A 26,487-nucleotide genomic window follows, 5' to 3' on the forward strand; every position below is an offset into this window, starting at 1 on the left:
CAGAACTGACTTATACAATGCATCTACTATTGGAGGATCTACTAGAGAGGCCTTCAGGGACAGAATTTGGTGTCTAAGAAAAAGCAGCCTGTAACCAGTAAAACAAAAACAAAACAACACACACACAGAGTCAAATCCAATAAACCCCACAAACAGAAAAGTCTCCAGGCACTGGATTGCAGTCCCAGATTATGATCTTTTTGCTCGTCTCTAACTATGAATCCTCTCATATGCAGGTGGCAACACATAAGTCACTTACATATATATTCTCAGCACTTTTACAGAGAAAATTGGACCATTTAAATTTTATTTTTTTGCTAAGTGGTCAAATTTTATTTAATTGCTAAGTGGTCAAAATTTATTTGCAAAAGAAGGGGCCAGCATTGAGAAGGGGCAAAGACAGAGTCAACACTTATACGCTTAGGGGCAATATTTGGTTACTAACAGTGCTTTTTTTTGTAGAATAAAAGGTGCCAGTACTCATTATGGGCAGGGTCACCACATATGGCTCCACCCCTTTTATAGCCACACCCACATTACCCACACCCTTTATACCAGCCATGGCACATATAAACAGACATCATTGAAAATATTATACTAGTATAGGAGAAAAAAATAACGTGATTTTTTTTCATTATAAATAATTTCTGTAAACTTTTACAGCTCCAGTATACCCAGTGCAAAATAAGACAGCAGATGTAAATTCTCAAATTGGACATATTCCAAACACTAAAATGAAAATAAAATGATTTTTTTCTACCTTTGTTGCCTGGTGACTTTGTTTTTTTATCCATATCGGTCCCAGTCTCTGATTCTGCTGCTCTCTATCTGTTCTCTTAACTCTATTTCCAGGGCTTCCTTTCCATTTATTTCTTTACTTTCCTCCTTTCTTCTTCATTTTTGGCCCTCCATCCATAAATAAAAGCTGGGTCCTCCTCCATGAAATTGACTGGAGGAGGTATAACGTGGATCCAGCTTTTGCCTATTTTCTCCATGTGTAGTTTTTCTCATCTCTTCCCTTTCCCTCATCTCCATCCATGTGCATCTTCTTTTTTTTTTCTTTTTTCCCCTCCATCCATGTCCAGCACTTCTCCGCTCTCCTTCCCTCCATCCATGACCAGCATTTCTCCTCTCTCTTCCCTCCCCTGTATCCATATAAAGCAATAATTCTCTCTCACCTCTCCTCCATCCAAGTCCAGCATCTCTCCTCTCTCCCCGCCAACTCCTCCATCCATCCATGTCCAGCAATTATCTCCTGCTCTCCTCTCCATCCATTTCCAGCATTTCTCCTCTCTCCCCTGCCCTGCCCTCCCATCCATGTGCATCTCCTTCCTGTCTTCCCTCCCCTCCATCCATGTCCAGTGATTCTCCTCTATCCCCTGTCCTCCTCTGCCATCCATATCCAGTGATTCTCCTCTCTCCCCTTCCCTTCCCTCCCCTCTCATCCATGTCCAACGATTCTCCTCTCTCCCCTGCTTTCCCCTCTCATCCATGTACAGCGATTCTCCTCTGCCCCGTCCTCCCCTGCCATCCATGTCCAGCGATTCTCCTCTCCCCTGCCCTCCCCTCCCATCCATATCCAGCGATTCTCCTCTCTCCCCTGCCCTCCCCTCCCATCCATGTCCAGTGATTCTCCTCTGCCCCCTGCCCTCCTCTCCCATCCATGTCCAGCATGTCTCCTCTCTCCTCTGCCCTCCCCTCCCATCCATGTCCAGCAATTCTCCTCTCCCCCCTGCTCTCCCCTCCCATTTATGTCCAGTGATTCTCCTCTCTACCATGCCCTCACCACCCATCCATGCCCAGCAATTCTCTCTTCCCTGCCCTCCCTTCCCATCCATGTCCAGCATGTCTCCTCTCTCCTCTGCCCTCCCCTCCCATCCATATTCAGCAATTCTCTCTCCCCTGCCCTCCCCTCCATGTCCAGCATGTCTTCTCTCTCCTCTGCCCTCCCCTCCCATCCATGTCCAGCGATTCTCCTCTCCCCTGCCCTCCCCTCCCATCCATGTCCAGCGATTCTCCTCTCTCCCCTGCCCTCCCATCCCCTCCATGTCCAGTGATTCGTTCAAACCCCATCACCCCCGCCCTCCCTCAGCTCCCCAACTTTCCTTTCGTGCATCCATGCTCCCTGCCCTGAAATTTTTAGTTTACCAGAAATCGCGGCAAACCGGCAATAAAAGCAGCAGGCAGGCAGGCTCGCCTCGTCGTCGCTTCCCTTCCCTCTCAGCACGTCCCACCCTCGCGGAAAGGAAACTACATCAGAGGAATGCGGGACATGCTGAGAGGGAAGGGGAGCGACGAGGAGGCGAGCCTGCCTGCTGCTTTTACTGCCGGTTCGTCATGACTTTGGGTAAACTAAAGATTTCAAAGCAGGGAGCACAAACAGAAGGGAGCGGGCAGGTGAGCTGGACCTCAAAAAAAGGCGCCGGTACACCGTACCGGTGCGTACTGGCACAAAAAAAGCACTGGTTACTAAGGGCCCTTTTACAAAGTGGCGGTAGGGCTATTTGGTAATGTCGAAGTTGGCACATGCTGTTCCCCTCAGTAGAAAATATTTTTCTATTTTCTACCGCGGGGGCATTCCCAGCGGTAATCGCAACACAGCCACACTGGTACACGCTGCCTCAGTATCGCGCATGTAGCGCGTGAGCCCTTACCGCTAGGTAAATGGTGGTGGTAAAGGTTCAGGCAGTAAATAGCCTCACGCTACTTTTAATTCTAGGACACAGCCATTTAGTGCCCATATTGAAAAAAGCCTGTTTTCCCAGCCACGGTAAAAAATGGTTCAATGCTCGCCAAAAACACGCGCCCACACTATCGCAGGTGGCTTAGTAAAAGGACCCTAAACAAATAAGTTGTGTGTTTAACCTTATGCTGCTATATAGCAGGCCTAACTTTAAACAAATAGGTACCAATCAGATGTATATTCGATGGGGTCAGTTTTCAAATTAATTTATATGTTTATCAATGGCCAGTAAGTGTATAACTTTTTTTATTCTTATATTTTCAGCTATTATATGAATAGTGGTAGACAGAAAATATATCTCACTGTTCCTCCACAATCCGTATAGGTCAGGGCAGACACTCACTGCATGGGCACCACATTACTTGCTGTGGCAGATGGTGCAGGAGCACCACGCTGTCACAGCATATAACATGATGCCAGCCCAATGAAAAAAAAAGTACTGTCATGGCAGCACACCTTTCCCCACCACCACCTCCCACCCCGATTCCAAACCCCTTCAAGTTAACAGCTCCTTTTCTTATTTTCCCCTACAAAGAACATAACCCCCACCCACTCCGATCCTCTCCAGAAGGCCCACCCACTCAATCTGATCTCTCCAGATCCCCCAAATCAAACTTTTAGTGAAGTCCCACCCCTGGTGCAAAACCCCTCCCCCTCACTCCAATCCAACCCACCCCGCACATCACTAAACCTCTATTATCACCTCCAGGATTTACCTGGGGGTAATCCCTGTGGATAAGGAGGACAGGGCAGGAGAGATTTCCCTCCTCTCCCAGCCCCATCTGACGACAGGTATTAAAATGGTACCAATGACCCCTGGCAGAGGTCTTGTGGTACTACCGCTAAGGGTCAGCCTTCCATATAGAGGCAGCTTAGTACAAGGGCCCCTAGACTTCTTATACAAAAGGGAGTTCCACCCAAAACAAAAAGAGCCTGCTTTGTGGGATGCACAAATTCATGCCTGTGTACACAATCTGCTCATATGTCTATACTGGAAAAATAAACACCCCCTTCCTGCCCCTTCTATCTTGAAAATTTGGTGTGAACAGGATCTCATAAGCTTTTTTTTTTTCTTTGGAAAGTAGGTTGAAAAAAGGGTATTGTACACAGTGGTTATTGACTTTTTGCAGTATGAGGCCTGCTGGTCTAGGATCCTTCATAGGCACTCTTCGATCTGTGTAGGGGGGGGGGGGGGGAACCAGGAGTACATACTTAAGGGGATGCAGCCAGGGCCGCCGAGACACTGGGCCGGGCCCGGGACAAGGCTGCCCCCGGGCCCCTGGCCCCGCCCCCAGGTTGTCGTCATCGCCCCTCCCCCTGAGGGGGGCCCGGCGCCACAGTCCCACCCGCCTCCACCATCGGGTCGGGCCCCTTCCACCCAAACCCCCGCCAGCAGAAATGCAGTCTTCTGTTCTGACTCGGTGTGCGCGGCCCACACAGACGCGCTCCTCTCAGCTGATTTTCGCTGTACTCTGCAGGGCTTCTGTGCGTCTGACGTCCTGCACGTCAGATGCACAGACGCACAGAAGCCCTGCAGAGTACAGCGAAGATCAGTTGAGAGGAGCGCGTCTGTGTGGGCCGCGCACACCGGAGTCAGAACAGAAGACTGCACTTCTGCTGGCGGGGGTTTGGGTGGAAGGGGCCCGACCCGATGGCGGAGGCGGGTGGGACTGTGGCGCCAGGCCCCCCTGGAGGCCCAGGCCCCGGGAATTTTGTCCCCCCTGTCCCCCCCCTCTCGGCGGCCCTGGATGCAGCACTCTCAGATTCGACACTGAAACCTTTGAAATTCAAGGATTGGACTAGCTAGGGCTGGGAGAACTTTGGCCCTTGAATCACTCACTCTGCCACTTACTTCCACGTCTACAAACTTACACTTCAGTCCAGGATTTGCTCTGAATTAATAAAGTATACTGAAAGTCTTCAAATCAATAAGAATGCAGAATATAAAAATAATAAAAAATATAGTTTATCTTGCCTCTTTCTCCTTTACCCATGGGTAGAGAATCTCCTCTTCTCCTTTTTTGGTATTTTCCTCCTAAGCTGTGGACTCCATCTTCTCTGTATTTACCTCTTCTTCTCGGGAGATGGATCAGAGACACAGGCAACAGGCACTCTGTCCTACGTTGAACCCTAGGCCCTCCTGGATCCAAATTCTGTCAGATACCTTTCGTGCCTCCACCTAAGGTAAAAGGTTTAAAGGGTAGGATTTCCCTTGGAAACTACAAAACACTTCTGTAAATTTAACCCTCTTAAGCTTTTCCACTCTATCTGTAACCTTCACTCCTGACAGACCTCACAGAACTCCCCCTGAGGTAAGAAAACCCTCTCTATTTACTCTCTCCTCAGGAAATTAAAACTAACCTGTTCAAAAAGGCATACCCCATCGATCCAACTTAAATGCCTGAACCCAGCAACACAACGAAACCAAAGCTCGTAATGGACATAACTTAACTCTTCCTCCCTACAATTCCCTAACGTGTCTGTTACACATGAACTTTATTCTACCACAACATCACTTTGTATTTGTTCATACCGGAATTGGCGAACGCCTTTAAGGTACTATGTAAGCCACATTGTGCCTACAAATAGGTGGGAAAATGTGGGATACAAACGTAACAAATAAACAAAATAATAAAAAATTCGAGGTTCAAGATGGCGTCTGAAACAGACGTGCGTTGCAGCACCTCCTGATCTCTAGTAAAAAAAAACCTGGAACTTTCCCTATACTTGTTATGGGGAAAAGGAAGGGAAAAACTAACGTGCTCACCTCCACGAGCCGTTCTGAAACTTCCACCATGAGACAGGCGACTCTAGAGGAGATGGGGTTGCGAGCGCTGGGATCCCCGATGGGCACTTCGATAAACCCATTAGAAGATCGGGAACATAGTGTCGAGGGAGCTACGTTGAGTCCGCCCTCGAATACAGCCCCTCCGAGACCTGGAGATGTTAGAATTGCTTCGGAGGAGCAGAGCTTCGGTGTACCCGACAACGGACAGACCCTGGTTGCTGCAGGAGGAGGCCCCATAGCAACTTCCTCTCCTGTGGAAACAGCTTGTTTGCGAGGACAGGAGGCACATTCCCTCTCCTTGCACTCACAGGAGAATGCACCCGGAACAAACAGAGGATATCAGAGACCGGCTGTTGTGACTCTAGAGAGTCTTTGGGAAGCAATTCAGGGTTTGAATTCTACCCTGCAGCAATTTTCCAATTCAATGAGAGGAGAGATGGCTGAGATCAAACAAATCCAGGGGGATTTTTCTGGCAAGCTCGAGGGCCACGCTGCCAAGATTGAGGTACTTGAAAATGAAGTAAAAACTTTTAAGAACTTTACCTCAAATGTTTCTAAGGACAAAAACTTTCAGTATCGCAAAATTGAATATTTGGAAAATCAGATTAGGAGGAATAACCTAAGACTCTTAAATTTCCCTAAGTCACCTTTAATGTCACCATTAGAAATGTTTAAGAAATATCTTACAGAAGTTTTACTTATACCTTCTGACCATATTCCACCCATAACAAGAATTCAGTATATTTCGGGTATAAGAAATGCTAGGAATACCTCTTTACCTAATCTGAATGTGACTCAAATTCTTGAAAACTCATTGGAAATAATAACGGAAAGGACCACTGTAGTGGTGACGTTTGCCCTTGAGATTGACCGTAATAATATTCTTAAATTGTATTTCAGCCATATAAAAGACAATTTTCTAGGTTCAAGAATTCAAATGTTTCCAGATCTATCGAGGGAAACACAAAAAAGAAGGAAAGAATTTTTGCAATTAAAATCGAGAATCCTGAATTTAGGTAGAACCTTCTATTTGATGTTTCCCTGTAGATGTGTTATTTCCTTAAATTCTTTGAATTACATATTTTTTGAACCGGGGAAACTGTCAGAATTTATTTCGAGTAAAGAGTAGAATAAGAACACCTGATTGTCCAACTATGTATCGGCTGTGCTTATCGTTTGATCCTTCCGTTTCTTATTATTGACTAATTCTAATTTAAATTTTGTTTGTTCTTGAACCAAATTGTGGACAAAAGTTAGAAATAATTTTTCCTATCTTTCTTGGTTAAGAATATTATATTTCAAAATTGCCATATGTTTGTGTTATTGCATGAATGTAAAATGAAAATTCATAAATAAAAAATTAAAAAATAATAATAATAATAAAAAATTCCTCCATCCTCCTCCCAAGCTCCGGTTGCTATGGAGATGAGAAAAGATACATTTCACTGGCAGCTTACACAGTCATATCATCAAAGGTGACAAAGAAATCCCCCAAACCAAATGCCAGCATGTTTAACATATACATACAGACCATGTGCTATTGAAAACTGCTTTATATGAAGGAGTTTCACAAATAACTAAGAGATGATGATTCCATACTTGTCAATCTACAATGGGAAATGCAGTCTATCTGCTAGCAGGACTCATTAAGGCTGTTGCAAATATATACCAACTGCCTCCTTTCAAAGGATTAGGCTAATGGATTTTTGGGATCACAAACACTAGAGTTCAGCAATGTTTTTGATTAGTGTGAAAACCTATAACATTTACTTATAAGAAGTAGGAGTAGAGGAGCAAATGGGTCAAGATTGGTTTCTCTCTGTCGGCTCTCACTTTCATAAGTACATAAGTATTGCCACACTGGGACAGACCAAAGGTCCATCAAGCCCAGCATCCCGTTTCTGACAGTGGCCAATCCAGGTCACAAATACCTGGCAAGATCCCAAAAAAGTTCAATACATTTTATGCTGCTTATCCCAGAAAAAAGCAGTGGATTTTCCCCAAGTCATTTTAATAATGGTCTATGGACTTTTCCTTTAGGAAGTCATCCAAACCTTTTTTAAACCCCGCTAAGCTAACTGCCTTTACCACATTCTGTGGCAACGAATTCCAGAGTTTAATTACACATTGAGTGAAGAAAAAGTTTCTCTGATTTGTTTTAAATTTACTACTTTGTAGCTTCATCGCATGCCTCCTAGTCCTAGTATTTTTGGAAAGAGTAAACAAATGATTCACGTCTATCCGTTCCACTCCACTCATTATTTTACAGACCTCTATCATATCTCCCCTCAGCCGTCTTTTCTCCAAGCTGAAGAGCTCTAGCCACTTCAGCTTTTCCTCATAGGGAAGTCGTCCCATCCCTTTTATCATTTTAGTCGCCCTTCTCTGTAACTTTTCTAATTCCATTATATCATAGCTCACTCTCCTCATAGCTCTCACTGCTCTCTCTCTCTCATGTGTTTTCCTCCTTCATTGCTAATGCCCATCTCCGCTCTTTGAATCTTGCTGCCCTGCTTGCCTACCATAGACTTCCTGAGTCTCTGGAAACATTAAAATCCAGGCTAAAAACTCACCAGCCAATATTCAAAGCACTTTCTGGTTAACATGTGCTGCTAACTGGAGAAGTACAAGGGCAGAAGAGAGGGTCAAAGCACAAACAACAATAAAAAGACAAAGGGGCCTTTCAAGAATGGGATAGTCAGGCGTCCTTATATGTTTTTTAAAATATTTTTCCTGTCCATCCAATTTGGTATTTAAAGAACTCATATAGGTTTCAAAATTTGAGTCCTCTGTTCTTTTAGTTTTGTTGGCTAGGTCCATATCAAGCCCATCTAGTTTTGCTTTTGATGTTTCTATCAATAGAATCATTAAGTCCAAGGAACATTTGTTCAGGATTGCACATTTGTCCAAAAATGTCTTGTTATCTTTGAATAATTGAGGCTCCTTCTGGATTCTAAGTCCTCTTGATATAAGTTGCACTCTGCAATATTGGATTAATGTAGCATGTTGTAAGTCAAATCTGATCAGGTCCTATTTCAATTCTATTAAGTCATGCCATTTCTCAGCCAAAGAATCTTCATCTGTCTTCAAAGACCAGTGGTTCCTGGAGAAGCTGGTGAAGACGATCTTCTGAGTAACATTTTGAGTACATTGTCCCAATTCTTGAAGGCCATCCCTCACTCAAACACAAGGCAATGAATGGCAGAAGAGAGGGTCAAAGCATAAACAATAAAAACACAAAAGCACCAAGGGCTTTTCAAGAATAGGATTGTCAAGAGTCCTTTATTAGATCCAACATGGGCTGTGTTTCAGCATTCACCAAGTCAGAAGTCTGATTTAAACAAAAAAAAAAAAGAGCAGAGGAAAAAATATATATAAAACTAATTAGTCGCAATGCAAAAAATATATGCAGTACAAATAAAACTATACAGGACATATTAAACTTGTAAAAACACATGCAAATTGATCACAGTGTAACAAATATGCACATAGTGTATGTGGTGTATAAATATAACTGAAGGAGTACCAATGAGGATATTTAACATCACTAACCAGATATAGCCACTGAATATATTCTCTGACTGTCTTGATACTATCCAGATAGCTCCAGAGTGGCCTACAGGTGAAGCTTGGGCAGAGCCAGAGGTTAACCAGTTAACAGAGCTATTCACACTGCTAACCAATTAGCTAAAATAAAGTTAGGACAGCATGTAGTACCGTGAGCATGACAATTCACTTTTTAGATTGGACAGACCTCACCATACTTCCAAGTGTGTTTAGAAGGTATTGAATTATCTAGTGTTACATATAGATCCACTAACAAAATCTATATTAACATCCTAATTCTATATATGGCACTCAAAACTGCTCAATTTGCGTGCATAATTTAATTGACAAATGAACCAATTAGTGCCAATAACAGGGTGTTAAATATCGGCACTAATTGGCATTCATTTGAATTTAAGCACGCATTTTTAGGTGCCAGGATCAGGACAGATCCAAAAAGGGGATGTAGCTATGAAAGGGGCGTGAACAGATCAGGGGCATTCCTGGAATTTACACGCAGTGTTACAGAATAAGGGAAATTCATGCCTAATTTAGGCACAAGAATTTACACCAGGTTTCAGTTGGTATAAATTCTTGCACTTAGAATTGGGTGTGGATTCCAGTGTCAAGTCAAACTCTATTCTATAAATGCTCCCCAACTCTGAGCGCAATTTATAGAATAGCGCTTAGCACTAATTTTTATTGGCTCCCATATTTAGGCACCAGTTGTAGAATTTAGTCCTAAATGTATGAAATAATGATAGTAGAAAGTTCTAAGATTCTTTCTTCTTCAATTCTTTGTTCAATAAGTTCCAAAAGGAACATATTTAGTTCATCCATTCAAGACCATTTTAAGGCATGAGCCAGATGAGGCACTGGCTCGGACACCAATGCACAAGGGTGCCAAAAGCAAGCCTCAATGGCGCATCCTTCACAGAGGTGAGAGTGTGTTTGTTTGCTCTTGCAAAAGTTGGTTCAGGGTGGTGTTCTTTGCATTTCTGTTAGCACTGGGTGAGAGTTATTTGAAACAGAGAACAAGTTCTAAGCAATGTTTTATGGGGGTAATTTTGTAATCTTTTTCCACATGTAAAGACTGCTTTACACATAGAAAAAGATTTTCATAAAATTGTGCAACCATATATGCACGTAAGGTACAGGCATGGAAAGTGAGCACCCACATTTACGTGACCTGCATGTAGATATTCCCGGGAGTGTAGTCCGGGCAGAATTGAGTTATTATTATTATTATTTGTTACATTTGTATCCCACATTTTCCCAACTTTTTGCAGGCTCAATGTGGCTGACATATGACCATTAATGGTGTTAGCCGATTCCGGTCGGAACAAATACATAGTATGAATGAATACAAAGTGATATTGTGGTAGAATGAGGTACATGTATGGTAGGTACAATTGGAGGGAACTTAGGGAGGGAAAGGGGGAAGAAGAGTCAGGTAATGTCCGTTATGGTCTTTGGTTACATTGTGTCACAAGTGTCCAGGTATTTTTATGTTGGGTCGGTGGGGTATGCTCTTCTGAGCAGGTCTGTCTTTAGTGCTTTCCGGAAATTTAGGTGGTCGAGCGTGGTTTTTACTGCGCTTAGGTAGGAAAAACTGGTTGCATAGGTGGATTTGTATTTGAGTGCTTTGCTGCTTGGGTAGTGGAGGTTTAGGTATGATCGTGCAGATTTTGTGGTGTTTCTGGTTGGCAGGTTGATAAGGTCTGCCATGTATCCTGGTGCCTCGCCGTAGATAATTTTATGGACAGTTGTGCAGATTTTGAAAGTGATACGTTCTTTGATTGGTAGCCAGTGCAGTTTTTCTCGGAGTGATTTGGCGCTGTTATAATGTGTTTTACATGCATATTTTATAAAATACTAGCCACAAACCAGGATGTCTAATAAACTTCACAGACTTCCCAACAAAACCCAAGTAATCAACATCAATGAAGGGTTGGTCAGTGAACCTGAGTCATAATGCACTGTGCAAGATGTCCTTACACATAGAGACTTACACACTTAAATCCTCAACGGTTCTTTGATCCACCTCCTTCCTGTGTTATTTATTATTTTCAAAATCTTATATGGTATAGTAAAGTCTTATTGAATTTTCTCTCACAATTTATATCAAACAATTCTTAGAGTACTCATCTTCAGAAAATATCTTCAGATAAAGTCAGCAATAAATAACACAGAAAGGAGGCGGTCAAAGAACCCTTCATTGGTGTTGATTACCCGGGTTTTGTTGGGAAGTTTATGAAGTATATTAGACATCCTGGTTTGTGGCTAGTATTTACCAAGGGTCAAAACTACATTGCCTAATTGTTTTAGTTTATAAAATGTACAGATGTGTGTGTAGCGTATATAACTTTGAAGCAGGTGTAAATATATCAGCATTTGCATGCTGTCAATGCAAGTTCTGGTAGCCTACGTTACAACAGTGCATAGGTGCCCAAGTTGACTTTATAAAATAGGCACCCTTTTGGACTCCTTACATAGCCGTTTACATTTCTCAGTAGTTTATAGATGCTGAAGGTAATTTTCAAAGAGAAAAATGTTTGTTATGATTTGTGTTTTTAATTTGTTATAATGCTTTATTTGTATTATTGTATCATTAGTATATTGTACTTTATTGATTATTGTATATCGCTTTAAAACCTTGTTGTATTAAGCAATATATTTAAGTAAATAAATCAATTCAAACTCCCAATGAAGGCTGAGGGCAGTTATCAAACTGATTAAATTACCCCTGCAATGACTCAGTTCCTAGGTAAACTCCTCTACATCGATCACAATTAATTTTCAAAAACTATGATTTTAGCAGCGATGTGGGGGGTGGGGGGAGAGACAGAAGCTTCAGATTCCAAAGCACCAGCAAACAGAGAAACAGGGGTGATATGATACAGATGTTCAAATATTTGAAAGGTATTAATCCGCAAACGAACCTTTTCCGTAGATGGGAAGGCGGTAGAACTGAGGACATAAAATGAGATTGAAGGGGGCAGACTCAAGAAAAATGTCAGGAAGTATTTTTTCACGGAGAGAGTGGTGGATTCTTGGAATGCCCTCCCGCGGGAGGTGGTGGAGATGAAACGGTAACAGAATTAAAAAATGCGTGGTATAAACATAAAGGAATCCTGTTCAGAAGGAAGGGATCCTCAGAAGCTTAGCGGAGATTGGGTGGCAGAGCCGGGGGTGGGAGGCAGCACTAGTGCTGGGCAGACTTCTATGGTCTGTGCCCTGAAAATGGCAGATACAAATCAAGGTCAGGTATACACATAAAGTAGCACATATGAGTTTACCTTGTTGGGCAGACTGGATGGACCGTACAAGTCTTTCTCTGCCGTCATCTACTAAGTTACTATGTTCTATTTTTCCCCAGTATGGTAGTGCAGACTAGTGGTGTGCAGCCCAAAATAATTTAATTCTGTTTAGCTTCCTGAGTCTTTTATAGGCTTTTTTTTGTTTCAGGGCAATGTCAGAAAGGATGCACACCATTTGCAAAATAGTGCATTGGTGCCATTGGGAAGGAGTGCACACTCTTCAGAAAGAGTGCACACTGTTTCCGAAACAGAGATAAAACCACATTGTTGGGTTATTTTCCGGTCATTTTTGCCTAAATGCGACATGAAACAACATGGAAAATGCCATTTCAAACAAATGCAAATCCCTAGTACATATCTTACCATGAAAGCAAATATCCTGTCCCAATCTGGATGCACCCATACCTCTGTGCATTTTGTTGCTTCCTTCAGCACACTCTTCTACTCTTATTCGGGAAAGCTTACGCTCCTGACCCGCCCCGCACCGCTGTCTATTGAATTCCATTTCTCTTTCCACATTTCCCCACCTCTGCTATTACTTACTAGCCTCTTTCACTACAATGCCATTGACTGTTGGTTGTAGACTTGATGTATGCTTTCTGCAAATTCCTGTAAGCCACATTGGGCCTGCTCTTAGGTGGGAAAATGTGGTATATATACACGCTATAAATAAATAAATAAATCTGTCTCCTGCAAATTCATTGTGGATATCCTGAATACCAGACTGTCATAACGTGTTCCTGAGGACTTGATTGAGAACACCTGATCTAATATCACTATCAGCTGCACCTTGGGCTCTGCTAGTCAAAAAGATGCAGTTACTGATCATACCAGAAGTATTAATATTAGAATTAAATGTTGACTGCTGAGTGTTTTATTGTTGGGTTTTTTTGTTTATGAAATTTTTAATTATAATCAAGTATATACTTGTACAGAAAAGCAAAAAATCTGGCATAACATCTTTAAAACAAAAATCATAAAAGAAGCAAATCTAACTACCAGAATTACTCCTCATTTATATAGATTCAAAATTCTTAAACAAATGGAATTATATTAACATAATTTCTTAAAGGAATTAATTTAGTCTAACTACCTTACTGATACCAGAAAATCTATTTTCAAGATATTTATAACCCCCCAGCTGTTAGAAAATCTGTAAGCTGGATAGGTTTAAAAAAACATATTTTATAGACTGATACTTAACGACACAGGGGTATCTTAAAAAAAAGGTTGCCCCCAATTGAAGTACACCCGGTTTCATCAGTAAACATTGCTGTCGTCTCCTCTGAGTATCTTTGGAGACGTCAGGAAAAATTTGAATACGTTGACCAAGAAAAGTTTTTTCCTTGTTCTGAAAGTACAATTCATTAACCAGTTCTTGTCAGGTGATAATGCAACAGTTGCTATTAACATTTATGGTATTACCCTTTCAGTATCAGAAGATTCTAATAACGCGGAGACATCTAAATCTTGACTAACTTGGTTCTGCTGAACCTTTGTAGGCAAATAATATATCTGGGAAAATGGAGGAATAGCTTCCTCAGCTACTCCAAATACATCCTTCACATATTTCCTTAACATGTCTCAAGGAGGAATGGTGAAACATTTAGGAAAATTTTAAAAACGAAGATTATAAACGGAGTTCTCGAGAAATTCAGTCTTCCTTCTAAGAAATATCAAATCTTTCATAGAGTTCTCTTGATAGGACATTATCTTTTGAATCTCCTTTTTATGTAACTTATCCTGATGTGTTAAGGTTTCCACTTTAGTATCAACTGTTGTTTGTTTTTAATTTAACTAGGTCTTTATCCATCCTGACTGGAATGGAATTGGGACCACAGATGTAGCTCTGGTGAAATTGGCTTCTCCAATTCAGTTCAATCAGCGTGCATCTCCCGTCTGCTTGGCTACTAAGGATAATTTTCCAGCAGGAACGCAGCTTGTCACCACTGGCTGGGGGCGTGATAAACTCAATTGTACGTACAATTTATGATATAATATGCAAAAACAGTTGTCAACCAGTTCCACATATATTAGACCATTTTATATGGGAAATATTAAAGGAATATGTACTTTTGTGCTTTGGATTATTTACACAGTTCTCCTGGCAAGCAGACACTTGTTCTTTGTTAACTTCTATGTTAAATAGAAAGCTAATGACCCCCCCCCCCCCCCCCCCCCCCACTAATGACTAGGAAAAACAGTGTAGTTTTAAAGGAAGGTATATATTATATCATACCCACTGGCCGGTTCAAAAGTGTACCATTATAATTTATGATTTCAGCGTACATGGACTAGTCCCAGCATGAATGAAATAATATGTGACTTGTGTTAACATGGCAATTTTAGAAGTAAATAAGAGACACGTCAAGAAGTTTATGGACAATTAAATCAGGACCAATGCACTGCCCCCTCCCCCAACACACACACAGCTTCCTCCTCCTTCTCTCTCTCTGACTTCCTCCTCTGTCCCAGAAAAATACCATTCTCCATATCCTCCAAATATTATAGGTACTAATACAAATTGGTCCTCCTGTCCTCACTGCCAATATGTCTTCCTCATCTTCTATCCCCCACCCAAAAAAAACAAAAACGCAGTAGCAGACAAACCACGTTGATACTTGGAATTCATTGATCTTGTGATTCATAGCATGAAATTAGACCTACAGACAGGAAGTTGTACCTGGATTTAGTGCTGACCCCACCTTTGGCCTACCAACAACAGAGGATACAAGGAGGATAAACCATGCATCTGTGTCACCGTTTTGAGCAATAGGCCAGATCCACTGTGCAAGGCTGCCTCCTGGAGCTATTGCTTCCTAAGCTTGTGTTGGGTCAGAGTTACCTGATTATGTGTGGGACAGCAGGAGTCTCTGGCTCAGTATAGGAGCCTTGACAGCAGCTGTAAAGCCAGTCTGCCATTTTTAACGGGGCCTGAGCCCAAACTGTGTGTTGGGGGAGGGGGGAACAACAAAATTTTGAATATCAGGCTCATTGTATCATATCTTCCTCCGAGCCTACCTTTAATTTGTTTAAAAATTTGCCAGGTGGCGGAAGCGATTCACAGGCGCTAACTTGCAGCCAGCCCAACACCTTCTCTCTCTGCTGCATGGCCTGCCCCAGTGGAAACAGGAAGTTACCTCAAAGAGGGCGGACCTCCACAGTAGAGAGGAGATGCTGTTTTGGGGGGGAGCGGTGGCAGCAATTAGGAGGGAAGGGAAAGATGCCGGAGGAGGAGTGCAGCAGAGTGCTTCATTATAGAACCTCTCCTGTCAGCAGGAGACTTTCCAGCTTTGGCAGGAGTGCAGGAGATGATCCGCCTGTCTTGTCCGCAAGGAAGGTGAGCCCTAGGTCCCGCAAGGCCCCGAAGGACCTCAAAGGACAGCCGTGCAACCCCAAATCTTTACCCGCGGCGACCGCCGTTCACCAAGGGTTGAGCCCCCAGCTGCAGGCGGTCAACGGGACTTCAGGAACCGCGGGGTTGATGAACTGACCCAGACTGGAACCAGGAGAGAAGAGGGCAGATGGAAAATGGAGACGTCCAATAACAGGCAACAGTTCAGGGCAGGCAGCTAACAGCGTAGTCAGAATCAGGCAAGAGGTCAAGGCAGGCGGCTAGCAGAGTAAACCAGGAACAGTCCAAAAGTCAAAACCAGAAGCACAAGGAAACCAACTGAGCACAGGAACAAACGGAGACTGGCCTCGGGAAACAGAACCTGAAGCAATGTCCTATCTCAGGCCCGCTCCTTAAATACTGTGCAGCATTCAACCGCCCAGCCCCCGTAGACATAGCCGGCCAATCGGAACCTGGTTATCGACAGAGCCCTTCTGATTGGCTCTGTCTGACCTCCCAGGCGGGACTACCGTACTGGCCTCCCAATCTAACTCCTCTGAGGCGGAGCTTCGGGTTCCCGCGCCCGAGAGTGAAGGAGACGCTGGCCATCGCGCCTCGGCGCCATTTCCCCTACTGGCGCAAACACAGCCCCCATAGCCGGCGATTGAGAGTCTGGCAGCCGCGATCGCCGGCCCCCGGCCTCGACCCCGGACTGGGCGGCCATCACCACGGCGAGCCCCGGCTTCCCGCCGTGGCCTCAAGAAAGCTGGCCTTCGTCGTGGCGGACGCCGGCTCCTGCTTCCCGAGGAGGAGCAGCCGGAGGGAGCGACGGATGTGACACCGCCAAAGCAGGAGTCTCCTGCTCAATGCGGGAGACTTGGCAGGTCTGGGTGACAAGAAGGGAGAAGAGATGGCGGACCGCAGGGGCCCCCTGGAGCTGTGGGACCTAGGGCAACTGCCCTGTTTACCACCCCCCCCCCCCCCCGGCCCTGAACCCAGGTGCATAACTGCACTTATTTACACTAAATGTTAGCTGCCAAACATTAGACCATTCTTCTAATTGCTGTACATGTGATATGATATATTTCTTGTATACTGCTAACTCCCTCTAAATAGAAGTTCAAAGCGGTTTAACAAAAAAATTTAAAAAAAGGCAAAGAAATTAAGAACCAGGATCTATGACAAATATAATTTAAACAAATATGTCTTTAACTGTTTCCTAAAGGAAAAATAGCTGAGAGAACCACATAGGGCCTGAGGTAATGATAGCCAAAATTGAGGTCCCTGAAAAATAAAAAGACTATTCTAAAACGTGTTTAAATCTAATACCAGTGAAAGAAGGCAGTAAAAGATTAAACAGATCTCAGGCTTTCAATACACTTACGAGCACAGGGAAAACAAATTAACCTAAACAAATATTATGGCGCAGAACCATCAACATTTTGAAAATCAAGCATGCTAATTTAAACTCCCTCTTGGGTGGCCACTCTGTTGTTAACCTTCATGTCATCCGCAAAAAGGCAAATCATTTCCCCTAACCCTTCAGAAGTGTCTCTCATAACATAACAATGATATTTGTTCAAAATAGTCATTAAGGAGATGAGACGATCTCCCAGGAATTACGCATAAATTGATTATCATCAGTAACTCTGGTTATTTAGACAGAACAAATTTCTGAAAAATACAGGTTTTAAGATTCCGCCTAAATAGGACATAAGAATGAGATTGAGAGAAACATATTGAGAGTTTTTGCCAGAGTTTAGGGGCTTGATATGCCAACAATAATTCATGGATTTTCAGTCTCTTACAACCTTTAGCAGAAGGAAAAGTAAAAGGAGAATTATTCATAATTCTCTGAGACCTAGACAGAGATGTAAACTGAAAATTGTCCAACATATAATATGGAACAGCACCATCTAAAATTTTGCATTAAAAACAAACTTAAACAAGACCCTAGCCTCTATTGGCAGCCAGTGTAATGCTATTCGATTTTCCCAAAAAGAATATTAAACACAACACTATATTCTGTATAGTCTGAAGCTTTCTTAACTTGTGTTTTGCACCTCCTAAGAAAATCAAATTGCAATAATCTAGCTTTGACAATATCAAAGATTGAACTAGAAGTCTGAGTTTATCAGTTTCAAAAAGACATCTCACTTGTCTGAGTTTTCTCAGTAAGAAAAATAAGCCTTTAACTAAAGCATTGATATGTGAATCAAGAGAGTTCTATCCACATAAAATGTTCTATCCCCTAAAATTTTAACAACAGAAGATAACATATATTTTGTTTGTTTAACTGAATATAATTCAGTAAAGGATCAGGGTGATTGGACAACAGCATAAACTTAGTCTTCTCTGGATTTACATATTAAAGCGAATCAGCCCCAGCACCAAACCCCGAGGCACTCCACTACTCACCTTTCTTTCCTCTGAGTGGATTCCATTTACTACCACCCATTGATGTTTGTCAGTCAACCAGTTACCAATCCTTTTCACCACTTTGGGTCCCAACTTCATCCCACTCAGTTTATTCATGAGCCTCCTGTGAGGAACCATATCAAAGGCTTTGCTGAAATCCAAATAGACCACATCCAGCACATGACCATTATCCAGCTCTCTGGTCACCCAATAAAAGATATCAATCAGATTCATTTGGCAAGATTTTCCTTTGGTAAAACCATGGTGCCTCAGATCCTGCAACCCACTGGATTCCAGGAGGTTCATTATCCTTGCTTTCAGCAGTGTTTCCATTGGTTTTTGACCACCGAGGTGAGACTTATCGGCCTGTAGTTTCCTACTTTTTCCCTGTCTCCACTTTTGTGAAGTGGGACCACATCTGCTTTTCTCCAAATCTGCAAAAACTCTCCTATCTCTAATGATCTATTAAATAAATCCTTAAGAGGTCTCACCAGTTTTTTTCTAAGAGGTCTTGCCAGGTTTTTTTCTAAGAAGTCTGCATCCCATCTGGCCCCATAGCTTTGTCTACCTTCAGTTTTTCAAGCTGTCCATATACACTTTCTTCTGTGAATGGTGGGATATCTACTCCATTCCTTTATTTACGCTTAGCCAACCATGGTCCTTCTCCAGGATTTTCCTCTGTGAACACACAGAACAGAGTATTTGTTTAGAAGGTCTGCATTTTCCTCATCATTCTCCCCATAAAGGATAAAGGTAAACCGGTTGATATTGTCTATCTGGATTTTCAGAAGGCGTTTGACAAAGTACCTCATGAAAGACTCCAGAGGAAATTGGAGAGTCATGGGATAGGAGGTAGTATTCTATTGTGGATTAAAAACTGGTTAAAAGATAGAAAACAGAGAGTAGGGTTAAATGGTCAGTATTCTCAATGGAGAAGGGTAGTTAGTGGGGTTCCCCAGGGGTCTGTGCTGGGACCGCTGCTTTTTAACATATTTATAAATGACCTAGAGATAGGAGTAACTAGTGAGGTAATTAAATTTGCTGATGACACACAGTTATTCAAAGTTGTTAAATCGCGGGAGGATTGTGAAAAATTACAAGAGGACCTTACGAGACGGGGCATCTAAATGGCAGATGATGTTAAATGTGAGCAAGTGCAAAGTGATGCATGTGGGAAAGAGGAACCCGAATTATAGCTACGTCATGCAAGGTTCCACGTTAGGAGTCATAGACCAAGAAAGGGATCTAGGTGAAGTCATTGATGATACATTTAAACCTTCTGCTCAGTGTGCTGCTGCGGCTAAGAAAGCAAACAGAATGTTAGGTATTATTAGGAAAGGAATGGAAAACAAAAATGAAGATGTTATAATGCCTTTGTATCGCTCCATGGTGCGACCGCACCTCGAATATTGTGTTCAATTCTGGTCGCCGCATCTCAAAAAAGATATAGTGGAATTAGAAAAGGTACAGAGAAGGGCGACGAAAATGATAAAGGGGATGGGACGACTTCCCTATGAGGAAAGGTTAAAGCGGCTAGGGCTCTTCAGCTTGGAGAAAAGGCGGCTGAGGGGAGATATGGTAGAGGTCTATAAATTAATGAGTGGAGTTGAACGTCTGTTTACTCTTTCCAAAAATACTAGGACAAGGGGCATGTGATGAAGCTACAATGTAGTAAATTTAAAACGAATTGGAGAAAATGTTTCTTCACTCAATGTGTAATTAAACTCTGGAATTTGTTGCCAGAGAATGTGGTAAAGGTGGGTAGCTTAGCGGAGTTTAAAAAAAAGGTTTGGACAGCTTCCTAAAGGAAAAGTCCATAGACCATTATTAAATGGACTTGGGGAAAATCCACTATTTCTGGGATAAGCAGTATAAAATGTTTTGTACTTTTTTGGGATCTTGCCAGGTATTTGTAACCTGGATTGGCCACTGTTGGAAACAGGATGCTGGGCTTGATGGACATTTGGTCTTTCCCAGTAATTGAAATACTTATGTACATAGCGCAGTCAGGAGCTTTCAGAGCCTGTGTTACAAGCCCACTGTCTCCATATATGCATGAATTGGAAAATAAAATCTATGTTAGAGTTCTCATGTCCTCCCAGACATGTCCTGAAAATTTCATGTGGATAGTACACCAAAAAGTTATTAGAAGAATATGCATACACAGAGCCAAAGCAATCTCATAAACCATTTTCCTTTAGAAAGTAGTCTATAAATCTTTTCATTTAAACAGAAGACTGACCTCTGACAAACTTTCTATTTTGCTTGTTATAGCATTTGATAGTGCTATCCGACTACAGCAGGTAGCACTGCCCCTAGTGAGCGAGGAAGACTGCAAGGCACAATGGGGTGACACAGTGAACGAATCCATGATCTGTGGGGGTGCAGCTGGTGCCTCTTCTTGCCATGTAAGTACAATACCCAACAGTAGATACTAATTACTGCAGATCAACATTAGAATACATTACTTTTGTTAGATACTGCATTCCACTTAGAGTGGACTAAGACCTTAAGCCCAATTTTGAATAGGGTATCTAGGTAGGACTTGTAAATTACTCCGGAAATTGTGATCGCCCCAACCTGGACATTCCAAAAAACTACATGAAATTAAACTGAAAACTTCTGTTCTGATATATAGAGCTGCACGTTAATTGCAGTTAACTCCGTGATTAAGATGTTATTTATGAGTTGTGATTCAAAATAATTAATTGCAGCTAATAAAATTAATCATGTTGCAGCATCTCTTACCTCCTCTGCACTCCAAACCCCAGTCCTTGGTGTAATCTGGCATCTTTGCCCCTGCACATGATTCAACATTCCCATCAGGTCTACCTTAAAGGTGGTCTTCTATCGGTCCCCGGCAGCGATGCCTGTGGCTTGCTCTGAAACTTCCCTTCTGGCCTGCCCATTCCTGTTGCTGCATGGCTAAGGCAGGTCAGGGGGAAAGCTATAGAGCAGGCCGCAGGCTGTGTCTGTGCATTGCTGCCAGGGACTCATAGAAAGGAACGGAGATGGAATTTCATATACCACCTTTCTGTAGTTACAATCAAATCGGTTTACATATTATATACAGGTACTTATTTTGTACCTGGGGCAGTGGAGGGTTAAATGACTTGCCCAGAGTCATAACAGCAGCAGTGGGAATCGAACCAAGTTTCCCTGGTTCTCAGGCCATTACACTGACCATTGGGCTACTCCTCCATGCCATCTTTAAGATAGACCTGGGGGAGGGGGGAGGATTGAGAGGGAAAGTAGATGCTGAACCCTGGGTGCAGGGAGAGGAATGAGCTGAAGACCTGTGAGCAGAACCGGAGGGGCCACAGGTGGAAGCTAAGGTGGAGGTGGTGAGCTCCAGCCACCATGAGAACAGCTTGGGGCTGCTGACCACCAAGTTTGTGTGACTACTCATGGAAAACGGATGGGGAAGGAGGAAGAGATATTGGACAATGGGAAGGAGGGGAGGGAAGAAAGTGAGAGAGAGATAATGGACATGGGGCTTGAGGAGAGAGAGAGAGAGAGAGAGAGGGAGGGAGAGAGAGTAAAACTTGGTGTAAATGCCAGTGACTAAGTTAGGTGTGGAGTGGGTGTATTCTATATCAGCGCGCATGATTTTAGAAACACCCATGCACCACCATTTCTGTTCAGCATCTTAGAGTTTACATGCAGAACTTTATAGAATACACTTAGCAAGTTCTGCGCATAAATTCAAATTAATACCAATTAGAATCAATAATTGCCTGTGAAGTGGCAATTATCAGCACGGATTGGCTTGTTAAGATAATTAAGTTGCACTCGCAAAACAGAATATGACCTGATTTGTGCATGCAACTCTGGTCGCACTATATAAAATCTGGGGATAATGGTAATATTCTACTATTTTTCTGGCCTAGATAGGATAACAGAGTTGAATATTTCCGCTTCTCAGATAGTTTTCTGCTCCAACCTTATACCACCCCACCACAGGTATAAATATATGTGTGTACTCTACATATGTATTGGAATATTTTATAAAAAGTGAAGATACTTGCTTGTAGCAGGTGCTATTGGAGGACAGCAGGCTTTATATTCTCACAAGTGGGTGACGCTGATCAGCTTTTGCCATAGTATAAAAAAGAGAGCTTTGTGGAGCGCGAGCCGTGCTTCACCACAAACGCGCGAGTGCCTTCCCACACGTCGCATGAATGCGGTCTCCTCAGTTTAATACTAAGCAAAAAATAAAGAAAAATAAGGAGACAACTCCAAGGGGAGGTGGGAGGGACTGTGAGAATATGAAGCCTGCTGTCCTCGGAGAATACCTGCTACAGGTAAGTTTCTTCATCTTTTGAGGACAAGCAGGCTTCTATCCTCATAAGTGGGGAATCCCTAGCATCCAGGCTCACCCAAAACAAACATTGGTCAATTGAGCCTCACAATGGCAAGGACATAACACAGATTAACCTGAAACTATATACAGTCTGAATGAGGGTGCAACCTGGAACAGAATAAATCAGGCCTAGGAGGGTGGAGTTGGATTCTATTCTGCAACACCGACTGTTGAGTTGGGTCTCTTGCTCAAGGCAGTAGTGTGATGTGAATGTGTGGACTGAAGACCATGTTGCAGCCTTGCAAATTTCTTCAATGGAGACTGACTGCAAGTGGGCTACCAACACAGCCATGGCCTTGGAGGGTCATGGAGCCACATGACCCTCCAAGGCCAGCCCAACCTGGGCATAAATAAAAGAAATGCAATCTACCAGCCAAATTGAAATGGTGTGTTTCCCGATGGCGACCCCCATCCTGTTGGGATCAAAAGAAACAAAAAGCTGGGCGGACTGTCTGTGGGGTCTTGTCCACTCTGAGTGCACTGGTCTATCAAGGCACAGTTGAAAAACAATCTTTAAAATTCACTTCCATTACACCACTACTTTGTAAAAGACCTCCTAAGAGATTTTTGATAGAACAGTGCTCTTTCTCTCTTCCTAGGGTGACTCTGGTGGCCCTCTGGTGATCAAGACCAAGGATGTATGGCATCTGGTTGGCATTGTCTCCTGGGGATCCAGTTCCTGTAATGTGAACTTTCCTGCTGTGTATGCCAGGATCACCTATGCACTTGGATGGATTGAGGAAACTATTGCGGCTAATTAAAAGCAAAAAGAACAAGAGAAACATAGGAATCCAGGAAGCATGGCACTATAACATCTAGAAGAATGTAACAGTTAAATGTCAGCACAAACATAGGCAGCACTATATCAAAATGGAACACCTTGTGGGCAGCTGTATGCAAAAACTAGAACTTTTACCTGTCCCTTGTGTTTAGAATGTCAGATCTCAATGGTTGTATTTGCAAAATAATAAAATGACTTTCCCTTCATTTGAAACTGTTTTACTTATTAGTTAAATATATTTATTTTATTGTATTTTTTTACTCACCTTTCCAAACCCATATGCAAGAAACATTTAGCTATTTGTTTAAATATATTTATTTTAATTTACTGTATTTATTACTCACCTTTCAAACCCATATGCAAGAAACATTTAAATTCAGTTATAACAACAGTAGATAGGTCCCAGAGGGTTTACAACCTAAGTTGCTGTGTCCTGCCCCCTGTGATGCAAACTTCATGTCGGAGGGGGCAGGATACAGTGGACACTGAGTGTGGACTTGTGTGTTTTATCATATTTTGCATAGGTTTGGTGTTGTTTTTTACTACACTGTTCACTTTCACTACCAACAGAAACCTAAGTGACTATCTGCCCACCCTCAGTGCCTCTCCAACTGGTAACTTTACCTTGCCCGTTGGAGACGCTACTGTACTAGCAACTACTCCAGCAGCCTACACAACGCCCAAAGAAAATACCACACCAAGACACACACCCAAAAACACACCCCTGCCCCCACCATAAGGTTTAGTACCAGTAACACCACCCTGTTAGCAAACACACCCACCGCGACTGAATTTCCGGCTGGAAATCTTACATTGCCAGTTGAAAATTCTGAGACTACTCCTGTCCTTACTGCTCCTCCTACTCTGCATCCTACAAGTGTTCCCAATATTAGTGGTAGCTCAGACCATATTGTCCCCATTTTTGAAACCACTTCTGAGGATAATATTACCTTGTCTGAATTTCAACCCACCCCTCCTACTTATCCTCTGGTGCCTGATAGTGACGTTCCTCCTTCCACGAATACTACCCTGACCACCCAGTATACCGAAGTCCCAACTACCGATTCACATACACGCCCCCCCCCCCAGACCATCTCGCCGTTTCATCTCCTTTAGACGGCTTCCCACTTAACCTGGGCATTGTAGCAAACTAATTGAACTTTCCCTTCCTACCACACACATCTTCCCCCCCCCCTGAAATTTCTTAATAATGACAGTTTCCTGTCTTGTAAACATCTTTTCTAATATGGAGAGATCAGTTTTATATCTTGTGATTCTAGGTGCCATCTTTACAAAGACAGACTCCATCTTATGAACCAAACTTCTTACAATCCTTGCCATTAATTCCTCCATCTTAGCTCTTACCCTGTATTTGACTATCACACAATTTTTTAATAAGGCTCACCAAGCGGACCTGCTTTCGCTGGCGCTCAGCTACAAGGCCATCATCAGATTTTCAGGCCTAGCCAGTGCTTTTCAGCAGTTTAAGCTATGTAACTCGGCCCACCACTATTCCAGTGGATGGGTCTCAAGCTGGGACACATATTAACATTGGCCTGCCAGTACTGCTCTCCTGCCTGCCACACAAACACCCTGACCTGTCCCTCAAATGTTCCCACCTGGGCAGATACTTGTCTTGAACCCTGCTGTTCTAGCCTCTTGGCTATACTATGATAAAGATATAAATGCTTTTTTAATCAATATCTGGGAGTCTTATACATACAAAGAGTAATTCTATAACAGAAAGGCTAAGAATTAACACATATACAATCAAATTTTCAAGCCTAAAACATGACTAGGTGAACCCCCCCCCCCCCAAATAAATCCTGAAAATTGGGGGAAATGATAGGTGAAATTAATATTTAGGTGGGAATGGGGACAGCCTGATGCACCAGTGGCAGTAGGGGTGTCCAGTAGGGTTGGGTGTTGGGGGGGCTGAAACAAAAGACAGACACTGGATGGAGGGGGACAGAAGCTGGATGGAGAATGGAGGGGGAGGGGTTACAGATGCCGGATGGAAGGGAGGAGAGATGGGACAGATGCTGGGGGGAGGAGGGGCGGATGCTGGATGGAGGAGGGAGGGGGACAGATGTTGAATATGAGTAGGAACAGTGCGGCCCCGCAATCTTTTTCTCTGTTTATGCCGCCAATGCTGAAACAGCAGCAGCAGTGGTGGTGGCTGCAGCAGTAGAAAGGTATTGGGTGGGAGTGGGGAGAGCAGCAGGCATCCAGGCAGAGCCTCTGGGCCCTCGGGCACTGCTCAGCTGCCCGGTCAATCTGCCCCTGGTGCATGGTTCGTTGGAAAACCTGGTCCTGACAGTGGCCAACTTGACATTGGCCCTGGTGTGGGCAGGGATCATCAGGCCTAAAAATGCCTGATGGTCCTTGCCTCACAGACTCACATGGTGGGCCAGCTCCTCCGAGGGGGGGGGGGGGGTTGTACTATCCCACCACCATCCCTCTCTTCCCCATCTCTGCCATCCCTCACCCTTCCATTATATATAGTTTTATGACTGTTAAACTTTAAAAAAAAACCACACATGTTGATCGTTCACATAAATCAGGTGTGTCCTGTTTATCTGGTATCAATATACATGTTGCCTGCCCTGGGGACATTACTATGGGCAGCTATAACATTCATCACACACAGCAAAGTATCTAGACATTGACCTATATCCTATCCTCTCCACTGTGGGCCAGTCTCATATCAAAGTTAGGGAGTGTTTCACAGCCTGCTTCCAAAATACACCACTAAATGCACACAGCCTATATATACCCTCACAGTTGATCCCTAATATGACACATGATGTATCCTGCACTCAGTCTGGACTATGTGGGAAAGCCAAAACCACAAGACATAGAACTAGTTATCCTTGAGTGAGGGTTGACACAAGACCCAGAACCCAGCTCTAAGTCCAAATCTGTGCCAGACAGGGGAGACTATGAACAACCTGAACACATCCACAAAGCACCAGTACAGGTGTGAAAGGACATGTTACAGGACAGATAAAAAGATCAAGCAGTAAAAGTGAACTGCCAAGCTGTAATGGTACAACACAGAGCTCAGCACTGCTAACAGATGTCGCTAAATCCATAAAGGCAGAACCTCCAGTAGGTCTTATGATACACCCACTTACCATCAATATGCCTGGCCCAAACACATGGCCCATGTGCATGGTCCACAAATACACCTG

The 26,487-nt window shown here is 43.1% G+C and overlaps 1 protein-coding gene across 1 annotated transcript in view; it reads left to right on the forward strand.

Annotated features, from left to right (window-relative positions):
• LOC115471220 (chymotrypsinogen A-like) overlaps nt 1-23,448 on the forward strand; it is a 35,977-nt gene extending 12,529 nt beyond the window's left edge. The window contains exons 5-7 of the mRNA XM_030204925.1: nt 14,199-14,373; nt 20,424-20,557; nt 23,112-23,448. Coding sequence (XP_030060785.1) covers nt 14,199-14,373; nt 20,424-20,557; nt 23,112-23,273 — 471 coding nt within the window. The 3' untranslated portion in view covers nt 23,274-23,448. The remainder of the gene's footprint in view (nt 1-14,198; nt 14,374-20,423; nt 20,558-23,111) is intronic.
• Nucleotides 23,449-26,487: the final 3,039 nt, after the last annotated feature.

Source organism: Microcaecilia unicolor, chromosome 5 (assembly GCF_901765095.1).
Source record: "Microcaecilia unicolor chromosome 5, aMicUni1.1, whole genome shotgun sequence".
Lineage (NCBI taxonomy): Eukaryota > Metazoa > Chordata > Amphibia > Gymnophiona > Siphonopidae > Microcaecilia > Microcaecilia unicolor.